Here is a 26,423-nt window from a genome sequence, read left to right on the forward strand (position 1 = left end):
TATTTAGGTCCTGAACTTTTTGCTTAATTGAATTTAAGAACTTGTATTTATTTTTAATTAGATCCTTTTCAGACCTAAAAATTTTAAAACTAGAGAGACATCATTTGCATAATTTTTTATAAAAGAAAACTGAAAATGAAAAAACTATATAAAAACTTTCTAATAAGCCCATTACTCTTAAGTACAATATTTAAAAAAATACTCCATTTGTTCGTACTTATAATATCTAATTACCTGATAAATCATAATTAAATATAATGATTTATTAAGTTAATAATAACAATTTTTCTCTAAATTTATATTTTTCAAAATTACTCGTGTCATTAATACTTTTCTCTTTTTTTTTTCGGTAATATGTATCAACTATTCTCTCTTCTATTTATTATTTTAAAGATATTTCAGTTAGTTTTTTTAATTTTTGTTATTATTCTCTTTTTTCCTAAATTTACATTTTTTGTTTTCAAGAACTTGTCCGACTTTTGGATAAACAAACTTTTTTTTATAGTAAAAAAACTAAAAACTAACGGAAATATCTTACAAAATATAATTATTATTTCTCTTTTACATTTTTTAAATAAATCATAATTTTATTATTTTTTTTACATTTACCAAGTTCAAGTTAATTAATCATCTTGTTTTGTCAAATATTCATAATTTAATAAGTTAAATTTTTTAATTTTCAAATTTTAACTTTCAACCACCAATTAAATTTTTAATTTTTAAATTTTCAACTAATTTTGTGAAAAATATTCAAAATTGAAATATGCTCATATTCGTTACAAGTTACAACATATTTCTTACTCAGATTATTTTTAGCAAAACTTTAAATTCCAACAATTTGTTTTTTGTATAATCACTGTAACGAGAATCAATTTTTTTTTTCTGTCTTAATCAAATCTAATATCTCTCCTCCTCACTTGGACCACACAAGTGGGTACAATTTTCTAAAAGCATAGGACAAAAAATTAGTAGAGTAGTAGGTACAATTCGAAGAATGTTACTATATTTTATTTTAATACTGTGGATAGAATAATGGAGAGTCGGCTTGATTATGGAATTCTCTATTCGTTTTTATATATGACACTCAATTATATAATTCATTAAAGTTAAAAAAACGTTTTAATTTAATTAATGATAATTAATTTGTCTTAATTTTTTTTAAAACTACCATTGTCACATTGTGAATATATTATCTCTTTTCTTTAATAAAGATATTTTTAATATAAAAATAATTAATATAACAAACATTATTATATATTGAATCTTATACAAAATATTATTTTAAATTTATCTTATAAATGTGTGCGATTAAGATTCACAATAAATATTAATCACCATTTCGAGAACTATTCTACAATAATACAATGATTAGAAAAGGAAAATAAAAATAAAATACTATGCATAAAACAATGGAGAGTCGGCAGTATACGCTGTCAAGTTTCTCTGTCTCAATCTCTCTCAGTCATCTTAATGTTATCTCTACACTTCAGAACCAACACAACAACATCTCTCTCTTTCTATAGATATATGTTCTGAGTCTTTGGTTTTACGCAACCTTCTAGTGTCACTCAAAACAAAGAGAGAAAAACTATTCTCACTTTAAGTGATTGATTGTGTCCATATTCATTGTTTCAGCATCAACAATGAGGCGCTACTTGTCAAAATTCATTCATTACCCAATTGGCTTTAATCCATCAAACTCCTTTCCGGTGAGACCTCTCTCTCTGAGTTTGTCCATGTCAGTGTCTGATTAAATTTCAGTTACGAAGATATAATTCCCCTGTTCTATCAGGAACTAATAAAAACCCATCATTGAACATCAATTGGGTTTTTTATATTATGCTCACTCCAATAATTTGTTTTAGTAATGAATGATGATACCCGTTTACATGCAGATGAGAATTGTAATTTTATTTCTTGTCCAGGGATTATGTCAGAGTATGAATAATATTGGTTAACCTGAGTTAGATTCATGCTGTGTATGTTAAATCTGGAGTGTGATGGTGCTGATATATATGTTCAAACTCAGTTATGAACTTGCAATCCCCATTTTCTATCAAGAAAATGCAAAAAATAATTAGTGAGTTGTGTTGTGCCATCTGAAGCATGGGTACTTCTAAAATTATGCCGTACAGATATGTACCGGGTACGTGCCAAAAAATATTTTTTTTTATAAAAAAAGGGTATTTTATTGGGTAATATGGGTACTTTTTTGGGTACTATTGGTCTGCCTGTTTTGAGAGAAATTAGAACACCTATGTCTTTATCCATTCTATGGAAAAAAATATGTTCAACCCTTTTTAATGCATACAAATCTCCATCTTCTCTTTAGAAAGAGTAAGAGTTATAACGAGGGTAGGGTGAAAGCAAAAAATGGGATATTAGTGGAGATGGATGAGATTCACTCAAAGGGGTTGGCATTCTTAAAGTTGCTACTCTTTCTCTTGACAAACTTGCATAAAGGCTATTTCTTCAGTGACTATGAACAATAAAATAAATGCAACTGAAACTGTTAAAGTGTGATATCATAATCATGCTTAGGTGTTATAATATTTATTGGTGGACATTTTCGTATCATAATTTTCTATATGAAATATTTTTTTGTCATGTTGAATAATTTAATCTCCTTTTATATTATAAATTATGCTTATTAGTATTTTTATCATTTATAAAATTTAATCATGTTTATACTAAATCCTATTTTCATATATGCACATTTTTAAAAAAATTTATATAACGTATCCGTAAGCTAGATTTTCAGAAAATCTCGCATCCTGTACTTGTATCCGATACTGGTACTGCATCCGTATTCATGCAACATAGGTTGTGCCATTGTAATATTCTATTAGTTTCTACTCCCACTTACATGAAGGATTAATTATATTGATACCCATTTGCTTGCAGATGGGAATAGTTACTTTTTGTTCAGGGATTATGTGTGAGAATATTTGGTGCTGATATATGTTCAAATTTTATTTATGAAACTGTCTGGTGGCTTGTGACAAATTTTCTTAACAGTTGAATTGTGAGATGGGGTCCTACTGTGCTGCCAGAAGTACTAACCGTCAAGCTTCATTCAGTGGCAACATGCATGAATATGCCACAAGAGCTTTTGCAACAACATCTTGTGCTTCATTGTCTGAAGATCAACCAAAGGATAACTCTGTCTCTGATATGTTAGTAGATTCATTTGGAAGGCTTCACACTTACTTGAGAATATCTTTAACAGAGAGGTGCAATTTAAGGTGTCAGTATTGTATGCCAGCAGATGGTGTGGAACTCACTCCTAGTCCTCAACTTTTAACAAAGACTGAGATTCTGCGATGCGCAAATCTGTTTGTAAGCTCTGGAGTAAACAAAATACGTTTGACCGGTGGGGAACCAACTATTAGAAAAGATATTGAAGACATATGTTTGGAACTGTCGACCTTGAAGGGACTGAAGACATTGTCAATGACTACCAATGGTATTGCCCTGGCAAGAAAACTTCCAAAGCTGAAAGAATGTGGGCTTAATTCTGTAAACATTAGTTTAGACACTCTAGTACCAGCAAAGTTTGAGTTTATGACAAGACGCAAAGGGCATGAAAAAGTAATGGATTCAATTAATGCAGCCATAGACCTTGGATTTAATCCAGTTAAGGTATTTCTTGGTCTTATATTATTACTTTTTGCAAGTTTTCTTCTTTTATCACCTTCCCATGAGCAGCTACCTTTTTTCCAAATTCATTAAGTTATTCGAATGAATTATACAGCAAGGAATTGTTCTTGAATAAAGGTGCATAACCTCTATGGAAGATTTCATATGCCACTGATGGATGCATTTTAAGGTATCTTGTATGTTTTTGTTGTATTTCAGGTCAATTGTGTTGTAATGCGTGGATTTAATGATGATGAAATCTGTGACTTTGTTGAGTTGACGCGTGAAAAGCCAATTGATATTCGGTTTATAGAGTTCATGCCCTTTGATGGAAATGTTTGGAATGTCAAGAAACTTGTACCCTACTCAGAAATGTTGGATACAGTGGTAAGGTAGAATTCGGACTGAAGACCTAACTTTTATACAGCATTTTTATGTTCTCTTATAGTAGACGCCCTTTATAAACATCATTATCAAACAGATGAAACAGTTTACAAGCTTAAAAAGAGTTCAGGATCACCCTACAGATACAGCCAAGAATTTCACAATAGATGGGCATGCAGGTAGAATTTCATTTATCACATCGATGACTGAGCATTTTTGTGCTGGTTGCAATAGATTGCGACTACTAGCTGATGGAAACTTTAAAGTCTGTTTATTTGGTCCTTCAGAGGTAAGTTACACTCAAATCATCAAAGTTCAGTATATTATGCATTCCACTTAAATTTGGTGATGGCAATTGGGCTAGAATCTGTGATGTTGCATAAATTTGGTGAATCTGTGAGACTACAGTTGAAGACAATAATTGCAGGCTTTCTAAATTCATATGGGTAAATGAATTTTATAATTAGGTGATGTGGGTGAAGAATCTGGGATTAAGGAATTGGCATTTTAGGCCTATAAATGTTTTTGGTGAGTAAAATCATGACTATTGCTATTGCAAACCTTTAGCAGTCAGGTTTTATAAAAAAGTGTGAATGATTCCTTGCAGTCAGCAGTTGCAATTTCTGGTTATGATTCTGGGAGGTGTTTACTTTTATACCAGTGATCATCAGTGTCTTAACGGAATAAAGGGTTAAAGAAAGGGAAGCATCAGATTAGAACTTTGAACCTGTGGTTTGTACTGTCAGATCTGATTTCCTGATATGATGTATGCTCAATTTTGGGAAAAAGGGAAACTATCTGATCAACTCATAATAGACAAGCATAACTACAAATCAGTCATCAAATACATATAGCATCTTTCATATGTAGCTTCACCAAAAGATTTCTGTGATTTTCTCGTATAGGCTCATGCTCATTGTCTTGCAGATTAGCTTAAGAGATCCCCTGAGACGTGGTGCAGAGGATGATGAACTTAGAGAGATAATAGCGGCAGCAGTATGCACTTCTTCTGATTATTATTGCTAAAACTCATTGTGTTATATTGATTTACTATTTTTTTTCTTTGTTAGGATTTGTTTTCCTCTTTATGTTGCAATAGAATTTCGTTCACATGCTATTTTAATTTAGTATATGATAGTGGACCTCTAATAAAAAAGATCTAAACACACCCCACCACCTAACTGAGAAGTTAGGCTTTCTGTATACAAGACCTAGTTAGGAAAGGTTTAGCCTCACTTGTTAGTTGGGAGAGATCAGGGTCTCTCAAATACCCTGAGAAAATAACTATTTGTATTGCCATCTACATTTGAACCAGAGTAACCTGAGTGTTTCCATTGGAAATACAGTACAAACTCATTTCTGTTTTATTATTTCCTTCTGTCTTTGGTCCAGTCCTATCAACATATGCGGTTGTCTTCTGGCAAAATAGTCAACAGTGGGTCATAGACTACTTGAAATTGTATTGCCAACTTTAGTTAAGCTATTTTTATGCGGTCTTGTAATATCATGTTTCTTAATGTTGCCTTTCTTTTGTCCTAGGTGAAGAGGAAGAAAGCTTCACATGCTGGTATGTTCGACATAGCAAAGACTGCAAATAGGCCTATGATACATATTGGTGGATAAGGTCTGTTCATCTTTCCTTCTACTAATAAAGGTTTTTCCTAAAATATTCATCTTACAATAGGGGGATACAATACTTTGTCTCTATTTCAGGTATCATACATTGGAAAAATTGCTTATATATCAGGCAACCAGAGCAGCCCCAGCCAGAAGCACCCTGAATTGAGTGTTGGATGAGAGCCTGAGATCTTCTTTGATAGTCAATTTTACTCTTTGTTGAGTGGTGCAATTTTTTCAGTTGTACCTAGGCATATATTTTGCTAAATGTTTGTGTCTATTGGATACACTACATCACTTGAACTCAGTTGCAGTATCAGCCACTAATGCAAATTTGGACTTAGGTTTTCAGATCTTTTGTAATTCTTTCTCTACTGGTTTATATTTTTAGACAATGTGTTAATCCTTTCTCCATTGGTAGTTTGTTTACCAGCCGAGGTTTAAATCTTAGCATGTCACTATATTTATTTCTTTTATGGCAGACATGACAAAATGAAATTTTGAGAAGGTTGGCTATGCCTATTACGAGGAAGAAAGGATTAACATTTTTTTGTGTGTAGAATAACAATGAGAATAAGTATAACAGCGAGTTTTACGTTGGCTGTCGAGGGCTGTGGAGGGCCTAACACAATCCTCTTCCATAACTCTCAATGTAGCCGACTTTACCTAATGAGATAAGATTTTGTTGTTGTTGTACAATAACAATGAGGTTTGAACCTATGACCAATGCTTAGTTTTTGGCCAGCATTGGAATAGATCATTGAATTTGTATTATGTATGGAACGAGTTGTTGACATAATGCTGCTTCTCAGACTTTACACAGAGAAGCATTGTTCCATTGTATTAGAGAAAAAGCTGAAGTTACGGCTTAAGGAAGAGATGGTACAATTATGCTTAAGATGTTTTGGACATTTGAGAAGATAAATGAAAGACTCAGCTAAAAAGTAATTTGGATGAAAAATAATCCAATCCATTAATTAGAGAGATAAACCAAGAAAGACCAGTGAAATCGTTAAAAAAGGATCTAAACTAAATTTAGATAAAACACAATAGAAATAACTGTTTTTTTTTTTTTTGTAGTGACAAATTGAGAAGGAGGGAATGATGTTTTAGTCTAAGGTAGGAAAAGTCACAGGACTCAAATAACTCTTGTAGAATACTTACATTTATCTTATCCTAATGGGACAAGTGAGAGCTCAAATCTGTGAACGATCAAGTTTGAAACCTTGTCTTGCTCTACACGATTAACCCCTTGGGCTTGACTTTAAATGATTTTGGTTGCTCTTACACATTTCATAGTACATTAAAAAAAAAGGTTAACATTTTTGCATAACCGTTTACTTTGTGACATTCAGATCGTGGGTGAAGCTATCTTTTGCTAAGGCTTCAAACCTGAAGCAGTTGACCTCACCTTGCTATGTAGTTTCTTTTGAATTATATATTTTTGTACATGAAAAGTGAACTGGTTTAGGAGTTGAGTTTTTGCCCTAAAAAATCAACGCTTTCATCAACTTGAATAAAAGAAGAGAAAGCCAATAAACTCAGCCACGTTTGTTTTCCAAGGTCAACATTGTCATTACCTTGAATAAAAGAAAGCTACAAAAACCTTGCGTTAGTGGTATCCCATTCTAAATAGCCGTGATATGTATACTTTGGACACATCATTATTGTGCCAGTGGATGTTTGCCTGTTCATATCCCCACAAGACACATTTTGATTATATTTTATTTACAAACTCAATTTGACATCATTAGTAATTTTTTTAAAAAAGAATTATTAATTTATTAACAATTTACATTTTGACCTGTAATTATACTTAAATATGATTTTGGTATGCAAAGCCATCATCTAATAGTTTAAGAGAATGCCGCGTTTTTAAACCCCATTTAGTACCTCATTACTGGTAAAGGAATTTTAAAGTTACTTCTAGCTTTCAGTTGATTCTATGCAGAAAACATGTTTAATTTTGATACCCTGTTATTGCAAAGATTACTCAACGAAGTGTATTCTAATTACATTATATTAATATCCAGATCCAACCCAACTTATTTACAGACCTAAAACGAATTTTAAAATGGATCTTTTTTAGTCTAATAATTTTTTTAATAAAAATTAATATTTTTATTGAAAATTTATTTTTCAAACTTTTAAAGATACAAAGTTATTTATTAATTTATTATAATTGATTTTCTTTACTATTTCTTTTTCAATCGATATTAAAGATAAGTTATTCAATCTTTCTTGAGATATTGTTAATCCTAAATAAATTTAATTAATTTTAGTTTTGAAAAACTTCTTTCGACCGAAGCAACACTTACTGAAATTGTTAACATTATTCTATAAGTAATAAAAATATTCGAAAAAGAATCAATTCTTTTTTTATATAATAAAGTATGTCAATCCGTATATTATTTTCTTTTTGTATAATTTCTCTTATAATTTTTAGTTTGGTGAATAAATCTAATCCATCAATATTCGAGTGGTTATTATGTTTTAATGAACGTTCAAGGTTAAGACAATATTCTTTAGGCGATTTTACAACTTCATTATCAATATTTTTATCTAATTATTTTTTTTCTACGAATAACACATTTTTCACGAAATTTAGGTTTTATATCCATTTCAGTAGAAATTTATTTAACATAAATTATAGCATTTTCAAATTCATATGAGTGTTATTGGAAGTTAAAACTATATTTCTTTTTGTAATATTTTTATGGGTATTATAAGAAAATATGAGTCTTATAATTATTCATATATTTTTTAGGCCTATTTTTTTTAAGGCCTAAAGGAAGGACTTTAGTTGTTTTACATTGGGCCGACCTTGTTAATATTACTCAAAATTATTAGTAAACTTATAATTATTCATATATTTTTTTAGGCCTATTTTTTTAAGGCCTAAAGGAAGGACTTTAGTTGCTTTACCCTTAGGCCGACCTTGTTAATATTACTCAAAATTATTAATAAATGAGAAAAATACAAAAATGATTGCACAAACTATATGTAATGCATTTTTGGATATCAGTTGGAGAACACAAATGTACTTTTGCTTCTAAAACAAGTGTTTGGATTTCCGATAGGAGGATTCTTAAAGTATGTTTTGAGAGCAAAATGAGTTTTGATTACTCTTCAAAAGAATGTTTGAAAGTAAATTTTTGTGTAAAACTTAGTTTGAGAGATGTAAGACTTAAGATATTTTTGCAAATTTAACTTTACCCAAACTTAAATTTACAAACTTTAATTCAAATATGCCCAATAAATTTTGCCTTCTTCATTTTATGCCTTGAAATTCAGAAAATATACATCAGAATTCCTAAAAACATGTTTCCAATTTTTATTCAAACATAACCAATTGACACAAAAGCTTATCATATATTTTAATGGGATAAACATTATTTGTTCTTAATCTTGTGCTCTAATAACTTTAAGGTTTTGTTTGAGAAACACATGAATATAAAAATCAGAACCAATGAACGAAAATGCACAACATTTAACCAAAAAAATACATTCAATTACGATGTAATGCATCCTACCACTCTGCATAAACTATACATTTCACGTCTTTTGATGAAGATATCACATCGACTAGTGTTGAGACCAAAATAATATATATAAATAAGAGACAATCCTCATCTTACAAATTGATTTCATAAAGTTGAGTTAGATTAATAACTCACATAATATCCTAGTGATTTGTTGTCGAGTGTTAAAGATCTCACATCTATTATGGTAGGTTTGAATTATTGAACCTCATCTCAATATTTGTGATGAAGATATGTCTCCAATGAGGAGTTCTAAATGGAGGTTTCTCAGCGTTCATTAATCCGTATCCCTTTTCATCCCTATTAAGCATGCTCTATTTGAAAACTGAATTTACTGTTTATAATAATATTTCATACGCTTTCAAACCGTAAATGCTGTTGATTTCTAAAGCTCACCACTATTGAAAAGTCTTGAATGATGAGTTCCAAATGGTGGCTTCACGACTTGCATTACATCTTGTATTCTCTAACAAACAGCATAATTTTTTCGCCATCTATTTTGTTCAACAATTCCAATTTCATCTCCAATCATAATTCAATTTACTGTCTAAATAATCTTTCTTTCACTTTCAAAGTGTAATGCTGTTTATTTCTGAAGCTCATTACTCTTGAAAAGTCTTCATAAAGATAACAACTGTCAGGTCTACATTAATACTGTATACACGACAAGGACCCTATTTGATTACTCCAATGTTGTCAAAGCTCGAATTATAATTTTTTTTCTTCAAATGGAGTGAATTGATCTGTGAATTTTTAGCCTGCAAAAGTCCAAATATCCCTTCTGCTCCCCTGGGAATGATTAGAAGAAGGGAAAACCAATAGCCTAGAGAAAAAGAATAGCTGAACTAGGAAAATTTTGGTTTTGCAAAATTTGACAATTGCTATCTGAAAGATCAAGAAAGCAATCATTACCAAGAGAAAGAGATGCAATAAGACAACTATTATACCCACAACAAAGTATTATGGCATGTAATGTTAATGAATACTCACTACAATCCTTAAGCATCCAAAGGACTAATTGAGATCAATACACATGTACTGTATCGGAACCAAGGTAATTGTCAATACTCAATCTAGCTACAATTGGGAGAAGCATCAGTTCTTCAGTGACTCATTTTCATGATAAATTTGTTCATATCGAAAAGATAGACACATAACAGCATATAAAAAACACAGGCCTTAATTTTGATTCCCTGCAGGCAAAGTACTTAACTCTTCCATAAAACCATCCAATTCTGAGAACCCATCAAGGAAACCACTGAACTTCTCGTTTGACTTTGACCTCCACACATCATCTTGAACTTCCTCCTCTTTATGTTCATTCTTTAGCCTTGTCCCATTTTGTAGACTCAGAAACTCCTCTTCATCTTGCATGATCATGGCCTTCTTGGGGTGTGAATCCATTGGTTCTTTGGTTAGTGCAGTTTCGGACTTGCTTCCACCTGTTCCTTCTTCTTTTGGCTTTCCTGTGAGCCTTTGAACCAACTCTCTGAAATTTGCAGCATCAGTTTTGATGATTTCTGGAGTATACACATGAATTATCCTGATCTTTGGCTTGGTTTTTGAGACCAAATGTGAATCTTTGTTAATTCCTAGCTTTGTCATCTCTTTTTTGGTTGATTCTGAATGTTGAAAGAAAAGTGGATTGAAACTGATGGTTACCTGCTACTATATCCTGCAAGAAAACAAGGTGCAGATTCTCATGTTTACTTGAAGCTGTCTTTTGGAAACTAAGATTGGATATACATCTCACCAAATTTATAGTCAATAAATTAATAAAGCAAGAAAGACATAATGGGTCCCGCCTACTCATACATGTAATTTTTTTCTTCAATATTTAATGTCTCTCTGCATTGACAATTTATAACAATGAAATATGAGAGCCATGTCCTAAGGTCATTTGGCCACTTGTTACATTCAATTTGATCTTATTTTGCCACATGTCAAACTAATGATTAGACCAAATTCCTTAGTTTGTCATTTATTCAATTGAGTGCAGCCTGTTAATTTGTAGCCACCACCAATTTAATAATACTGTATATCCTTTATTCTTGATGTGTATAGTCTCTATTTCTATTAATTTAGCTGTGGCAGGATATTCATTGAGAAACGCATCTAGCTCACACAGATTAGGCCAAAGTTCATACATTTTACCCTTTGGAAAAGACTAGGAAAATTTTTTCAATCAACAATATTAGTTCCCTACCGCACTTTCTCTATATTGTGAGTTTTGAATTATCCATTTAGGTCTTGATATAATGAGTTTGATACTAACTCAACTTTATAAAATCAATTTGTAAGATGAAGATTGTTGTTCATTCATATATATTATATTTTGACACTTTAGTCAACGGGAAATTTTAACATGTCTCCTTTTACTCAGGGCTACCTGTTACAATGTAGAAATTCAACATACCCTCCTTTGCCCACAGCTACCCACTACAATTAAGATGAGCTAAGAGTGATCACAATGGCTTTCCAACATTTCCCTCACACTCAAAGCTACCCGTCTAGAGGGTGATAAACACGAGTGACCTACCAATGAATCTAGAATAGACTTTGATATCATGTTATAACATTGGTTTGAATCTAACTTAAAAACTAGCGTACTCCATTGCTCAGAGGCTCTTCGCTATGCGAAGGTATGGGGGAGGGATATTGTACGCAGCCTTACCCTTGCATATACAAAGAGACTGTTTCCGGATTCGAACCCATGACCAACAAGTCACCAAGGCACAACTTTACCGCTGCATATGCAAAATCGACTTATATAGTGAGGATTGCTTCTCATTCCTCACTCATGCATCCTATCTCGACATTATCTTTAACGAATGAGAGACTTCAACATACTCTCTTTTGCCAACGGTTACCTGCCTCAATGTGGGACATCAACACATTCCTCTTTGTCCACGACTACCCGCCATAACTAAGGTAGACTAAGGTGAACCAAAATTAAGGTGACTTTCCAATATCTCCTGCACGCTCAAGGCTACCCGCCTAGAGCGGAATAAACATTGATGATCCATCAATGAATCTAAGATAGACTCTGATACCATGTTACAACGTGGGTTTGAGCTTAACTCAACCTTAGAAAACTGATTTGTAAGGTGAGGATTGTTCCCCACTTATATACTTTATCTCAACACTTTCTTTAATCAATGTGAAACTTCGACACATCCCCTTTAACCTACAACTATCTACGATAATGTGAGACTTCAACATACTCTTGTTTGCCCACGACTACTTGCCACAACTAAAGGGGACTATGGGTGACAACAATTAAGGTAATTTTTCAACAAGGCCTAAATGAGCAATTTAAGCATCATGTACTACATTTCTATTTCTGTGTCGATGAAGATACCAATTTAACATAGGGATTATCTAAAAAAGAAACCAAATTTTATTCTTATGTTCATTCAAATTGATAAGTATATTGGGACTTGAACACAAATATTAAGAAAAATCCAAAATCAAATTGACTAGAGATAATACAAAATAAAATAAAATTATATATAAATAGGATAACTCTTACCATCACATTCTGAGAAAGTATTAGGAATTGAATTAAACTCAAATTTAAATTCTAAGATAATATCAGATTATGACAAGAAAAAGGTATATATAATCATAGTAATGTATATAAATGAGATAATCTTCACTTTTATAAGTTAATTTTATGAAATTAAGTTATGCTCAAATTCCAACTTTAAGATAATATTGAAAGGGGATTCATCCTCTATGATCTTTATCTGACAAAAGTGAAGATCACGAATGTGATAGCTCGTGAGATCAGTGCAAAAGATGTACGCAAAGATTAGCCTACATAGCACATCTGTTGGGTTTGTGAAGATCAGCGAAGCACACCAGAGTGTTGTGTCCTAATGGATTAGTAAATATTCTTGCAGCATAAGGATTTTTTTTCTAGTCTGATAAGACTACCCCACGTGGGGGCGGGTTGTGGTCCCTCCTGCCCATGCACGTGAGTCCTAATTAAGGATTTTGTCAGTGACAGTTAATAAGTACAATGCAACAACAGGTTTTTCACTCTTGAAAATGAAATCATTGAGCTCCCTGAAACAAGAGGAAGCAGAGATAATAGGATTTTCAGGGGAAAAAGAAAAAGTACAAAAAATTTATACAGTCAAGCTCTCTGTGTATATCCTATTTCCGTAGTAAATTTTCAGTGAAGAAAATACGCACTCCTAAGTAATATACTAAAAATATTGGTTAAGGAATTAAACATAAATTTTTTATGTTGAGATTGCATTAAAAATTACAGAAGAAAATAGTATACTATTACACTTTTCTCAATAAATAGTAAAAAAAATCACTTTTGATTCTTTAACCAGTCTCCATAGGTGGTTAGCATTTTCTAAACAGGAAAAGTAAAAATGGATAATTATGATATGATTTGTGAAGAATTTGTAAGATAGTTAATGTTCATAATTAGGATGAAATATATTTTTGATGTTTTATTTTATTATTAAAATTTGTTTTGATCTTTATCTTTTAAAGATTTATTTTGGTATTTTATCTTTAAAATTTGGGTCAATATTGCATTTTCGTCAATCTGAAACTAGCATTGTTAGTGTTTTATATAATAATTAATTTTAATATAGTGACAATTTTTAACTGTTATTATAATATTTAAAGTTTCAAAAATTAAAAGAAAAGGAAAGCAAAGTGTGTGCATGAGAGTCTCTTTGTCCCCCTTATATGAAAGGGAGTAAGTGAAGAAAAATCTATGATTGTTGTTGCTAACAAAAAGGAGAGAATAGAATACAATTGGGTTCTCAGATCAATCCCCCTTCCTTTGTGCAGGGATCTCAAAAATAAATAAGAAGAGGATGAGAAATCCATTTTTTGTGTTGTTTATGATCGAATAAAGGAACTTTCTTGATTCATCAATTTATCAAATTGATTGAGAGATTTCATTGCCGTATGTGTTTTTATCCACATAGTGGAAAATAAGATGATTCGTTGAAGCATGTGTGTGAGAATTGAACATTTTTATCTCGCAAATTTTACAAAATCCAGTTTTTTTTTTTTATATCTTCTTTTCCATCTATGTTTTCTGCAATTCATTGAGGGGTTTAGGTCACCTCTCTCATGCGTGCGAGGAACATACCAAAAAAATATTTTTAAGTATGATCGAGAATGGAAGATAATAAATTAGGTCAAGTTTCCATATTAGAGAAACTTGTTTTATAAAACTAGACCAGGAAGCTTATATTGTTGGTAATTTTAATAAAACTAAATGATGACAACTTCTAGCATGTACCACTTGATCATGTGGTTTATTATGGACCACTTATATTTACCATGAGATTAATCTCTTTCCTACACTAATATGGTGAACCCTTAGTATCAAATTTTTAATTTCTCTTTGTCCATCTCCCTCTCCTTTGTTCTCCGACCATCGCTCACCGCTGTCGGAGGTGATTTTTGGTCATGATGCCTTTACTAGCAACCCTTGCTTCCCTTCCTTTTTCTCTTTCTTTATCAAACAGATCAACGACTCACAACACCACAATAGATCCATGATGTCATTGACTTCACCAAAGATGCACCAAATTCATGACAGTAAAACTGCATTAACTGGAGCACTGACTTTGTGATTTGAAGAACCACCACGAGTGGGTGCCGATAATAGATTTGCACCAAATTAAGGGGATTTTGTTCCTCATCTACTAGATCTATGACAACAGATTCGCACCAAATCAAGGTGACTTCTTGCGGGTTTGTTGTCCTAGATCTAAATTGAGTTGGACCTTGTTCAATTGTTTTTTATTTGATCATGAACAACGAAAGGGGTGACACAAATCTTGAAAGAGGTCACGATCATCACATGAACAAGGTGTTCACGCTGAGGTCATGGTGCCTATTGAGGCACTAGTTCAACAGTGATTGACAAATGGCGATGGTGATGGATGTGAGGTGGCGACAACAATGACTAGGTGAGGAAGGAGGAAAAGTTGGAGGGGAGAAAGGAAATGCTTTAGTGAGGGAGGATTTATGATAACACTATGTACCTTGTTTCATCTAATGTCTATAAATAATGGTGTGCGGTAGATCACATGATCAATTGGTCCATGCTAGAAGTGGTCCAAAATGATTATAATGGTTGTTGTTAAAATCCTCACATAAAAAAAACTCACCTCAGTTTATCTTAACATCAAAGCCTTTCAATCCACACAAAGTTAGATAAAAAAAAAAATCACCAATCTCAAACAACAATTGTACCAAAATCAAATTTGCATTTCACATGTTAAAAACAAAAATAAGAAATCAATAATAATAACTACACAATGACCCAACCAAAGCATTGTAAAATAAAGCAAGCAATGGAATTAATTAAAATTGAATTGCATGATGAGTGAGAACTAAATGGCTATGGAGACAAAGGTAGCATATATCCAACAAGAATGGATGGGTGAAAATTGAAGAATCAAGAAATGATGTTATTAAAACAATAAAAAAGTTGAGAGAGAATGAAAAAACCTTCAAAAATTGATAATTGAAGCAAGCAGATGAGTGTGACACTGACAAATTGATTGGCTTTCTTTGTTTAGTGATGGTGGTGGGAGATGAATCATTTGATTTGGGGTGAGACTTGTAATGAATATTTATTGTGTGAAAGAGCAAGTGAAAGAATGAAAGAAGAGTGAAAGAAGGTATTATTTATAAACTAATGAAATAAATTATTATAGTGATAGTTAAAAACGTTACTTTTATGAAAATTTTTCAATATCTTATTTTTATTATTAATGACATTAATTGCTTTCACACGAATCGAAGGATAATATTAACTTGAATTCAAAAGTTAAAATCACTAAAATAAATTTCTTAAAAGATAAGTGGGTCTCCGCCAAAATAGTTCATGATTATCAAATTCTTGAGTTAACTAGTCAACTCTTACAATTTTACGAGTCCACTTGTTCTCTGCGAGTTGACTCATGTGCAAACTCTCTTATTAGTAGACACAAGGTAGGCTTGGTGCAACTTGGTAGACTCTTGAGTTTACCACAAAATTAACAAATTAAAAAAATTAGACCAAAACGTAAATCATTTTGGATTGTTTTCTGTGCATTTAGGGTCTAACATACATCTATTTGGTATGTTGTTCCTGAAATGAAGGACCCTTCCCCTGTAACGACATCAAATCCTTGATGGGAATATTATACCACTAATATCACATATGCAAGTTATTATCTAGCAGTGATGCATTATTGAACTTAATTATTTAAATATTGTGGAATTTATTATTTACTATTTTTCTTTATTATGTTATTAAATTTTTTAATTGGTATGTTATTTATTGATATTTTGTTATTATTTTTATATGAAATAAACTCTTACAAGTCTACAAATTGAGTCTATGGAGCTTCCACGAGTCTATGTAGACTCTTGAGTTTGATAGTCTTACATGGTTGTGCATTCAATGGTAGTAGGCAGTGGTTCATTAGAGGATGGAGGTTTCGATATAGTTGTTGCTCCAGAGAATAGGAGGCACGACAATAGCCAAAGATGCTTCGCAGTAGGGACAAGAACTCGCATAAAAGGATTATCATGAAATGGTTATGGAGATGAATATAACATATATTCAACAACCACCACGAAAGTGAAAGTGATTATGAAGAAATGCAAGAAAGTAATGAATGGATGAAAATTGAAAAATCAAGAAATGATGTTACTAAAAATGCAAAGAGTTGTGGGAGAATGAAAAAAACCTACGAAAACTGAGAACTAAAGGAAACATGTGAGTGTCACATTGACAAATCGATTGTTTTCTTCATTTGGGGGCAGTGGTAGGAGATGGATAATTTGATTTGAGGAAAGGGTGTTCATGGGGTTGGGTTGGTTCAAGTTTGGCTAAACCCGTTACCTAATCCGATCAAAATTTTTCGGTTGGATTTAAGTAAATTTTTTACATACTTGACTCAATCCAACTCGATCATAAACAAATTGGATTAATTGAGTCTCAATATTTAAATTTTTTTTTTATTTTTTAAAAATTAAACTTTTTTAGAATAATAATTTGTTTTTGTCTAAAACTTTGTAAGTATATAATGACTAAATACACTCAAAATAGATCAAATTATGATAATATTTGACTAAAAAATTAATGATTTCAATGTTAATACAATATTTTTTTGTTTCTATATATAAATAAAGTATTATATTAGATGAGAAAACATAAACAAAATCAAGACTTGAAAACAACTCAAAAAGAAAAAAATATGGGTGATTTAATTTAATAATCTAATAAACTATGAGAGCTAAAAATTAATGTGTTTTGTATTTAATAGATAATTTATATATAATAATAAATTTAGTTATATGATATGAGATGAGTGTTGGGTTGGGTTAAAAAAATAGAATCTGTTATTCAATTTGTATGTAATTGGATTAATCGGGTTCGACTTGAACATTTAAAAATCAAATCCAATATAATTGGGTTGGGCCACCAGTTGACTCAGACCCATGAACAGTCTAATTTAAAGTGAGGCTTGTAATGTGTATTTATTGTGTGAGAGAGGAAGATAAAGAAAGAAGGGTGAAGTAAAATTTAATGAAATAAATTATTACAGTGACGGTTAAAAGCGTTACTTTGTTAAAAAATATCACTATCTTATTTTTATTATTAATGACATTAATTACTTTCACACTAGGGGAAGGATAATACTAACTTAAATTTAAAAGTTAAATCACTAAAATAAATTTAGTGGAAGATATGTGGCTCATAAAAAAAATGGTGCATGCACCAGAGAAAGGTGGCACGTGGTGGCATGTCAAGCTGAGAAGGGTGGCGCAAGGCGGTAGGCCTTGGGCCAAGTGGTGTGTGGTTCGTCAGAGGATGACAGTTCCAATCTAGTGGACATGTTGGAGAAAAGGGTCCACGACGACAACCAAAGATGTTTCCTAGTAGAGATAAACACTTGCAGAAAAGGATTATGACAAAATGGTTATGGAGATGAATGTAGCATATATTCAACAACCACTAAGAAAGTAAAAGTAATTATGAAGAAATGCAAAAAATTAATGAATGGGCGAAAAATTGAAGAATCAAGAGATTATGTTATTAAAAATGCAAAGAGTTGTGAGAGAATGAAAAAAGAAACCTTTAAAAACTGAGAAGTGAAACAGACATCTGAGTGTGACACTGATAAATCGATTGATTTCCTTTGTTTGGCGGTGGTGGTGGGAGATGGTTAATTTGATTTGAGGTGAGGATTGTAACTTGTATTTGTTGTATGAGAGAGCAAGAGAAAGAGAAAAGGGTGAAAGAAGGTCTTATTTATAAAATTTAATGAAATAAACATTTACAGTGAAGGTTAAAAATGCTACTTTGTTAAAAATTATTGCTATCTTATTTTTAATATTAATGGCATTGATTACTTTCACACTAGTGGAAGGATAATATTAACTTAAATTTAAATGTTAAATCACTAATATAAATTTCTTCAAAAATAAGAGTGTTGCCGAAAAAATGGTGCATGTGTTGGAAAAAAAAACCAAAGAAGGGTGGTGCGTGGCAACGTGTTTGGTGGCGGTAGACAATGATGTGTGGTTCACCGGAGGATGACGGTTCCGATCTAGTGATCATGCCGGAGAAAAGGCACGATGACTGCCAAAGAAGCTTCACAATAGGGACAGACACTTAAAGAAAGGGATTATGACGAAATGGTTATGGAAACGATGGTTACATATATATTTAACAACCAGTGAGAAAGTGAAACACTCAAGGTATAAATTAGATAAAAGAATAAAAGCAGAATTTAGCCCGCATAAATATGTTTATCTAATAGCATTATTTTGAGAAACAATGTTATCGATGTGCTATATATGCACTTTATTTAAATAAAATAATCCTCTCTAGTTACTAAAATTTTCTAGTGGGAAAGCGAAAGACTCAAGGTTGTTGTGGGTTCCAGTATCATGGTGGAAAATAAGGTTGTGACAAAATCAACTTATGAATGATTTACCTACGGAAAATAATCGCATGAAAACTTGTTTTATGTGAAGTTTTAAGCAAAAATTGCTGGAAATTCCACAGGTAAGACAAAATTCTAGTATTGTGTCTTTCTCCTCCGTTGAACTTTAATTTATGGGTTAATAGTGTGGTGTAAAAGGCTTGCGTGCTTCATTTTCGATTGGGGGAAACAAACCAATAATGTTACGATACATAGGCCTGTTATTAAAAGGTTAAATGGCGGTGGTTTGTTTATTTATTTTATTTTTCCATTTACATTAAAACTCTGCCTTTCTTTCTTAAGTCAAACCCACATTCTAACGTGAATGTAAAATTTATATAGTATATGGTATAATAATACTTGACTAGACTTTTATTTTAGGATTAAATGTAATTTTGGTTCTTTAATTTTAATTATGCAAATTTATAATTGTGTAAATTGATTTTTCTTTTATTAATCTTTTGCTAAAAATGTAATGAATTAATTTATAAAAGTAATAAATATAGTTGTTTTTATGATGAACTCACCATGATTTTACATGTGTGTTACCATGATTTTTTTAGCAATGAACCAAACACAATAACAAATGTTGAGTTTTTATTAATCTAAATAATATTTTTTTATTATACTATAAATATAAATGGATTAAGTTTAATCCAATCTCACAACTTAAGACGATTAATTTTATAAAAGAAATATTTTATTTAATGTGAGGCATTTTTAACATATATTATTTAACCATTCTAACTATCAAGACTTTTCATAAACAAGATCAAAATCTTTCTAGTAATAAAGTCTGCGACTTGTAGTATTTTCAGAAAGTATGTAACAAGTTGTCTTAAGGAGTGTTTGAAAAATGCACAATGCTTGTTGATTGCGTTGTCTAAACCACTTTATTTTTAGTTATATTTTCTCTCAAACAATATCGGATTCAACTAATCAGATAACTTCAAAAGGAGTGCTTAGACAAATCAAATTTAAAAGTGATAGATTATGACTTTTTAATTTTTTAATTATCCTGCTTGGGCTAGCTAATTGCCGAGCACTATTATTAGTTTTTTTATTATTATTATTATTATTATTATCATTATTATTACATTGATGCGCAGATCTCTTCTTGTATACGAATTCATCTGTGTAGGTTGTTGCAGTTTTGCTTTCAAATATAGTGTAGAACAATGCTCAAATTGATTTGAGCACCTAACAACTTGATGATGCTTACAATTTGCACTTGGAAGGCACTGGACATTGTATGTTTGATGGTGATTTAACATGTTTATAGTTTATACCCATAAATTGTGATTTTTAATTTGAGGGGTTTTTTTGTCCTAGTTCCGTATTTAAAAAGAAAAAAAAAAACCCTCCTATTGGGGGTTTTATATTTGAAGATTCTTCAGGCTTTATGTTCAATCAATATTTAAAAAATTGAATCAGAAATTGAACCGTGTGAAGATATTAGAGTCATGGTTTAATTAATTTAATTGATTAAATTTTATATTAAACTACATTTTTTTATAAAAAAAAAAAAGTTGATTTTTAATATATTTTTAAATAAATCATTGATAAGTTATTTTAATTCCTAAAATTACAAAACATTAATCATTTTATTTTTTATTGTTGTAATTTTTGTACTAATTTTTTATGGGTTTTTAGGTACTAATTTAAATTAAGATTAAAATGAATTTTCGTAATTTCAATAATTAAATAAACGTGTTGGTGTCTGTGCAAAGTGTGGTTCAAAATGGAATAATCATCGTCTATTTCATATTAGTTTAGAGTTTTTTTGTACAGATATTAGTTCAGACTTAATCATCTTTTCATGTCTTTTTTTTAAAAAAAAATTTTATAGATCTTTTCATGTTTTGTACGTATCAATATGAAATATTCAAATATAACAATCATAGCTGGATGTTGTCGTGTGAATTATTGAAACTTAGGCAAACAGAATTCGACTAACATAACTCCAACACAATTCTAAAGTTTAAATGTTTGAATCAAACAATTTGATTTTCAAGAGAAAAAATCTGCTTCTAGAACTTATGTAACAAGTTACTGAATTTATGCCTGCTTAGCACAGATATTATCTACTTTATACTATAAAATCTAAACTAACCATACTAGATCATGTTTTTAGTACGTTTGGCCACTGTTGACCTGTCCTCAACTGTACTTTATGCTTGTTTGGACTAAGCTAAGAGATCAATGCATACTCCACGTTCCTATTTTTTAGGAACTGCTTTTAGATCATGAGCTTCATTTACACTCATGTTTTTTTTTTTAACTAACTGCTTTATCGTCTCTCATTTTGCGGAACTGTCTCAAGATATTTAATCAATTTTTTGAATTTTTAAATTGATTGGCCGAATTATCTATCCAACACCCATATCTAATTATTTATCCGAAATATTAACCAACCTCATTTGGCTATGATTCCAACCTTGTTCATTCCACTAACTAACTTCTTGATCAAAATATCTTGGATGGCAACACTTCCAAATTTTGGATAAGGTAATTATTGAGAGAACTTTTGTTGAAAAAGTTCTCAAGCCAAAGGGTTAATTTATGACCATACTTGAGCGAATTACCCTTTCACAAAAATTATAATAAAATAAAACAAATGAAATCATCATACATAACCACAGTTTAATTAATTAAACCAGTTCGCAATGTTTAGAGTTTTTTAAGGCAAAGGAAGAACATACCATATATAGTACACATCATAGAGTTAAGGATGTACGGTAGGATATCATACCAATATATCCCAAAAAAATCAAGGTACTATACCAATCCCACAAAAAATCAATTTAGTTGAGATATGCTATTTTGGCACTAATCTTATACTCTTCTAAAATTTTCTTTTAGACTACAGAATGTATCCGTAGCAACAATGATAAGAGGAAAATTGAGTGTGTTGTGCTGTAAACCTCTCCCTAAAAGATTCGGGGCGTATGCTATGATTATGAATTAAGTCAATGTGTTTGTTCAATATCATCAAATTCAACATAGTTGACCTATAAATCCCACATTAAGAGCCTCTTTCTACAAGATTAATATTAATTAATACAATTACCATGAAGATAAATATTATAAGAAAAAGATTGAGTTGTGATTTTTAAAATTTTCATAATCATTTTTAAAATTTCCATAATCCTTTTTAATAAACAAAAGGATCGTATGATAAAGTTTACAAACCAACAATAAGATTTTCACAAGCAGCCTCAGCCAAACCATATCCAACTGATTTTGTAAAAAAAAAGAAATTTCAAGAATCAAGAAATTCAAACCCTTAGTCAATTAATACGAAAAGAGAGATAAACATATAGATAAGAAGAATTTTATATTAATTTATCTTTATCACTAAAATTACATCCAGTTTTTCACAATTCACGAGAGGCGTGTATTTGGAATTCCATGTTGTTCCAAGAAATTTGTACATGTGAGGTATTCTTGGCCTCCATCTATTCTAAGTGCTTTGATTCTGTATGCACTCTACTTTCCTACAAAAGCCTTGAACATCTTGAAAACATTACAGACTTTTGATTTCTACTTCTGAAAATAAACCCATGTCTTTATGCTAAAATCAGAATAGTTGCTACCATTATTGTTGGTATCTCAACCATGCATAGATATGAATGAACTATCTCTAACAACTTTTTCACTCTCCAAGACTTTCCAATTGAAAAAGATTCTGTGCTTCTTTCCAATCTTACATGTGTCACAGACGCCATTAGAAACATTCACAAGGCAAACCAGAAACGAATTATCTTCTTGACAAATAATTTAACCAAAAAAATGAAAGTGTTCAAAGCACATATGCCATCATCATTTGGAATTATAGAACTCAAACGAGAAAGTTTTTCATGATGAATTTTTAAAGGGAATGGGTGGTAGGGAGTCGTCTTTACCTATGAATTCTTCCATTTCTGTCTATCAACATGCAAAAGCCATGATGAATGTATCCTTTCTCTCACGGTTGTCTCATTCAATAAATTGTGATGAAAACCAGGAGCATAGAAAAACATTAGACATAAAATTTCATCTAAAGCAAAAGATAACTCATCTTCCTATCTCAAATATTTTCATCCCCAGAACATGAATTGCTTGCCAAAAACTTTTTGAATTTCTCACAACATTTGTCTATTGTTGGTTATTAGAATTCTCACCTGTAATTTGAATTTCTACAACATTTGTCTATTGTTTGAATCTATACTCTACAACTTTTTGTGCAGAACTTTCCACTGTAGAAGCAATTAAAATTCATCTGGTCTGGGTAGTTACCTCTATCCCTTCCTGATTAGGGACACCAAAAGTATTTTCACCTCTTCCTTGGCCAAATGACCTGAAATTGTTGTTTCTTCCTTGGTTGAAATTTCCCCATCCTCTTCCTTTGTAATTTCCACGACCACTGCCTTTGTAGTTTTCTCTTCCTCAATTGTTGAAATTTTCTTGACCTCTATCTTTTGCACGACTTTTGATTCTTCAACTCTGCTACCATACATGACATTTGTGTCATGGGATTCAATTATTATAGTTACCACATGATCAAACTTTTTCGGTATAGTGCGTAAAATTTTGTCCACCACCTTGTTGTTTGGGATGTCTTCTCCATACACCTCATCTCGTTACAAGACCTGTAACACATGAAAAATATTGTTTCAGAGATTCAAAATTAGACATTTTGTACCTTTTGTGTTTCCTTTACAGATATTGCAGCTTGGATTTCTAGGATTTCTCCACTCATTTGTAAGACATCTTCAAAATATCACACGCTTCTTTGACAATTTTGGCTTTTGCAATTTTACCAAAAATTGAATAGTCAACTCCTTGGTGAATTTGTAACAAGGCCAACTGTATCTCCTCCTAGGAGTATCATGATCTCTTTTTGCTAATCCTGATTAAAAAAACTCCAAATATTATGAGCTCTCAAATGTATATACATCAAAAGTTTCCAATAATTAAAATCTTACTTTGCATCTAGTTTGGGACCGAAGCACACAATGTTATAATTATGATTTTCTGATAAAATTTTGATTCTAATTATAAGAAAATTTATTTATTCTTTTTTGTAAGATTATTTTTTAAATTGTAGATGCATTAATTATGTTTTTCTCTACAAATTATTACTTAATTATTTTGTCTTCAAACATTAATGAGAAGCAATTAGGTGAATAAGAAAATAATAAAAAAATAATTTTGAAATAATAGTAGAAATAATTAACATAATTAATTAAATTAATTATTTTTCTTAAAGAATGTGAATTAATTAAGAGAGTCTTATAATTAAATACAAATGGAACATACAAAAGAAGTTAGAGACTCCTTCCTGTAGTCTCGGTTATAAGTAAAAAGAAACATATTTTACACTTATTAAAAAGATTAATTAGTTAATTTTATTAAATTGTGTCATTTTAATTAAAAAATAAATATTTTTCTTAAATTATCATATATTAAAATTTGATAGGAAACATAAAAAATTCTTAACCTTATTAAATAAAAGATATTTTAAAGAAAATCTCATTAAATAAGACATAAATAAATAAAATTTATTTATATTTGAGAAAAAAAGTAAAAAAGGTTTTGTAATCGAGACCGAGGACGTACATCTTTTTTACCTGCAACATTGCAATTACATATTCTAACAAGCAAGCATGTACCACAATCATTGAGTTCTTAACTAATTAAAAGCAGAGGTAAAAGTAAATTAATGTCAACATTAATATTCCACTCATAAATATATTACAATATTCATCATAAAAGAATAAATGAACAAAAGAATTCAATACCTACATACCAATAATTTTGGACTCTTTTAACAAATTTTGCAATACCATAGCCTCTACACAAGGAAACAGAGAGAGAAATAATTTAATTACATTCTACTTGGCATGGGTCTAGTCTAAATTGCAGTTTGTAACCACCACAGCAGCCGCAACATTTGGAGGTTTCTGAGCCTTAATATGGCCACCCGATAAGCTGAAATTGTCTCCAATTTGTAATTGCAGCCACAATTTAATTAAATCCTTACAATTATTGATCACTTTGATGAAGTGATGTTGTTTTAGCACCCTTCGGTGAAGGAGAGGGTTCTTCTTCTGGAGGAAAATCAGAGATCAAAGCGAGCATCCGGCGAATGCTCACCGAACGTGCCGGCCTGAAGCTGTTAGATTTCTTCATGTTCTTGTTGAACACGTTTGATGAATTGGAGAGGATAAGGTAAACCAAGGCTTGAACTAGAATGAACACCACAACCTTAACCAACATGTCTCCTAAGCTGCTCTCCATATTTGCAAAGTATTGCGTGCTAACACAAATGTAACAAAACCCTAGCTTCTATATTTCTTGGTTGAATCTCTTGAGTTGATTTGAAAGTGAACAATGGATTGATGAATGAATTGTGAAGAGAAAAGTGGCATGCACACGTCCTTTTTATAGTTTTTAACGCGTGAAAGGATATGTAGGACCAGTCATTGGAAAAGTAAAGTATATAGAATAGCATGCGATTTGGATTTTTGACCTAGTGTTTCACGTTGAAAACGTAGGAGTTGAGGTGGAAATTTCGCTGTTATCCAGAGATTAACGTGTGTGAATACGCGTGAAGAGTGTATTGGTCCATTAAAGTACCAATATTATATCAAAGGGTAAGCCAATGAAAGAGGAGAATTGGTTTTTGATGATGACCCATTAGGATAAGTTATGTTGGGCAGACATTTCGTGAAGAAAAATAAATTTGGTCAATTTGTGGCCTCTCAATGGAAGGTGCTGATTCATCGGGTCTATCTACTATAGTCTCGTTGCTATGCTAATAGTTATTTAATTGGTTTGTCTTATAAGCAAACGAAACTCGTCGTTACCTTGCTTAGCCATCCGATGACAACAGAGATATTTTAACCCGTGCCCTTGTGGGACATGGTGTGATGTTATTCTTTCATTTAATTTTTTTTCTTCTATTTGCTCAAATATCGTAAACTATGGACCTCAAACTCTCATTCCAAAACTTTAAGACAGTTCTATACTCAAAACTTTAACTTATATTATTTGTCAAGTTGAAACTACCTAACAACACTATGCACGCGTTCAGTAGTCACTTATTTGTACACTTGTCTTTCTCCCTCCCCTTTTTTAATCATTAAAGATAAATGCAAATAAGTGTAAAAATTGCATCAACGTTACATGAAAAAAATGTATTTTTTAAGAAAAAAATGTGAATTGATAGACTGTTGACAAAATAATAGCGTCAAATTAAACATGAGCAAATGTTTGCCATGAC

At 31.2% G+C, this 26,423-nt stretch overlaps 3 protein-coding genes across 7 annotated transcripts; 1 reads left to right on the top strand and 2 right to left on the bottom strand.

Moving 5' to 3' along the window:
• The first annotated feature begins 1,434 nt into the window (after positions 1 to 1,434).
• Positions 1,435 to 5,991, top strand: LOC100781968 (GTP 3',8-cyclase, mitochondrial). 5 transcript variants are annotated; one of them, XM_014779006.2, is made up of 7 exons: positions 1,435 to 1,709; positions 2,905 to 3,642; positions 3,859 to 4,026; positions 4,121 to 4,312; positions 4,951 to 5,019; positions 5,563 to 5,647; positions 5,737 to 5,991. In XM_014779006.2, exons 2-6 carry the CDS (start codon positions 3,031 to 3,033, stop codon positions 5,644 to 5,646), a joined length of 1,125 nt encoding a protein of 374 aa, XP_014634492.1. In that variant the 5' UTR covers positions 1,435 to 1,709; positions 2,905 to 3,030; the 3' UTR covers position 5,647; positions 5,737 to 5,991. The 5 variants fall into 5 exon arrangements, with proteins under 5 accessions (XP_014634492.1, XP_040874139.1, XP_006585371.1 ...); XM_041018205.1 differs by having other exon boundaries at positions 3,019 to 3,642; positions 3,859 to 4,031; positions 4,258 to 4,312; XM_003531408.4 differs by having other exon boundaries at positions 1,436 to 1,709; positions 3,019 to 3,642.
• Positions 5,992 to 10,180: 4,189 nt separating this feature from the next.
• LOC102669370 (VQ motif-containing protein 17) lies at positions 10,181 to 10,933 on the bottom strand. The gene has a single exon (XM_014779007.3). It carries the CDS (start codon positions 10,785 to 10,787, stop codon positions 10,362 to 10,364), a length of 426 nt encoding a protein of 141 aa, XP_014634493.1. The 5' UTR covers positions 10,788 to 10,933; the 3' UTR covers positions 10,181 to 10,361.
• A 13,914-nt stretch (positions 10,934 to 24,847) lies between these two features.
• On the bottom strand, positions 24,848 to 25,559 carry LOC100305767 (uncharacterized). The gene has a single exon (XM_003531409.5). The coding sequence runs from the start codon at positions 25,436 to 25,438 to the stop codon at positions 25,184 to 25,186; it is 255 nt and encodes an 84-aa protein (XP_003531457.1). The 5' UTR covers positions 25,439 to 25,559; the 3' UTR covers positions 24,848 to 25,183.
• Between the last annotated feature and the right edge of the window lie 864 nt (positions 25,560 to 26,423).

This window comes from Glycine max, chromosome 8 (genome assembly GCF_000004515.6).
Source record: "Glycine max cultivar Williams 82 chromosome 8, Glycine_max_v4.0, whole genome shotgun sequence".
NCBI classification, from domain to species: Eukaryota; Viridiplantae; Streptophyta; class Magnoliopsida; order Fabales; family Fabaceae; genus Glycine; species Glycine max.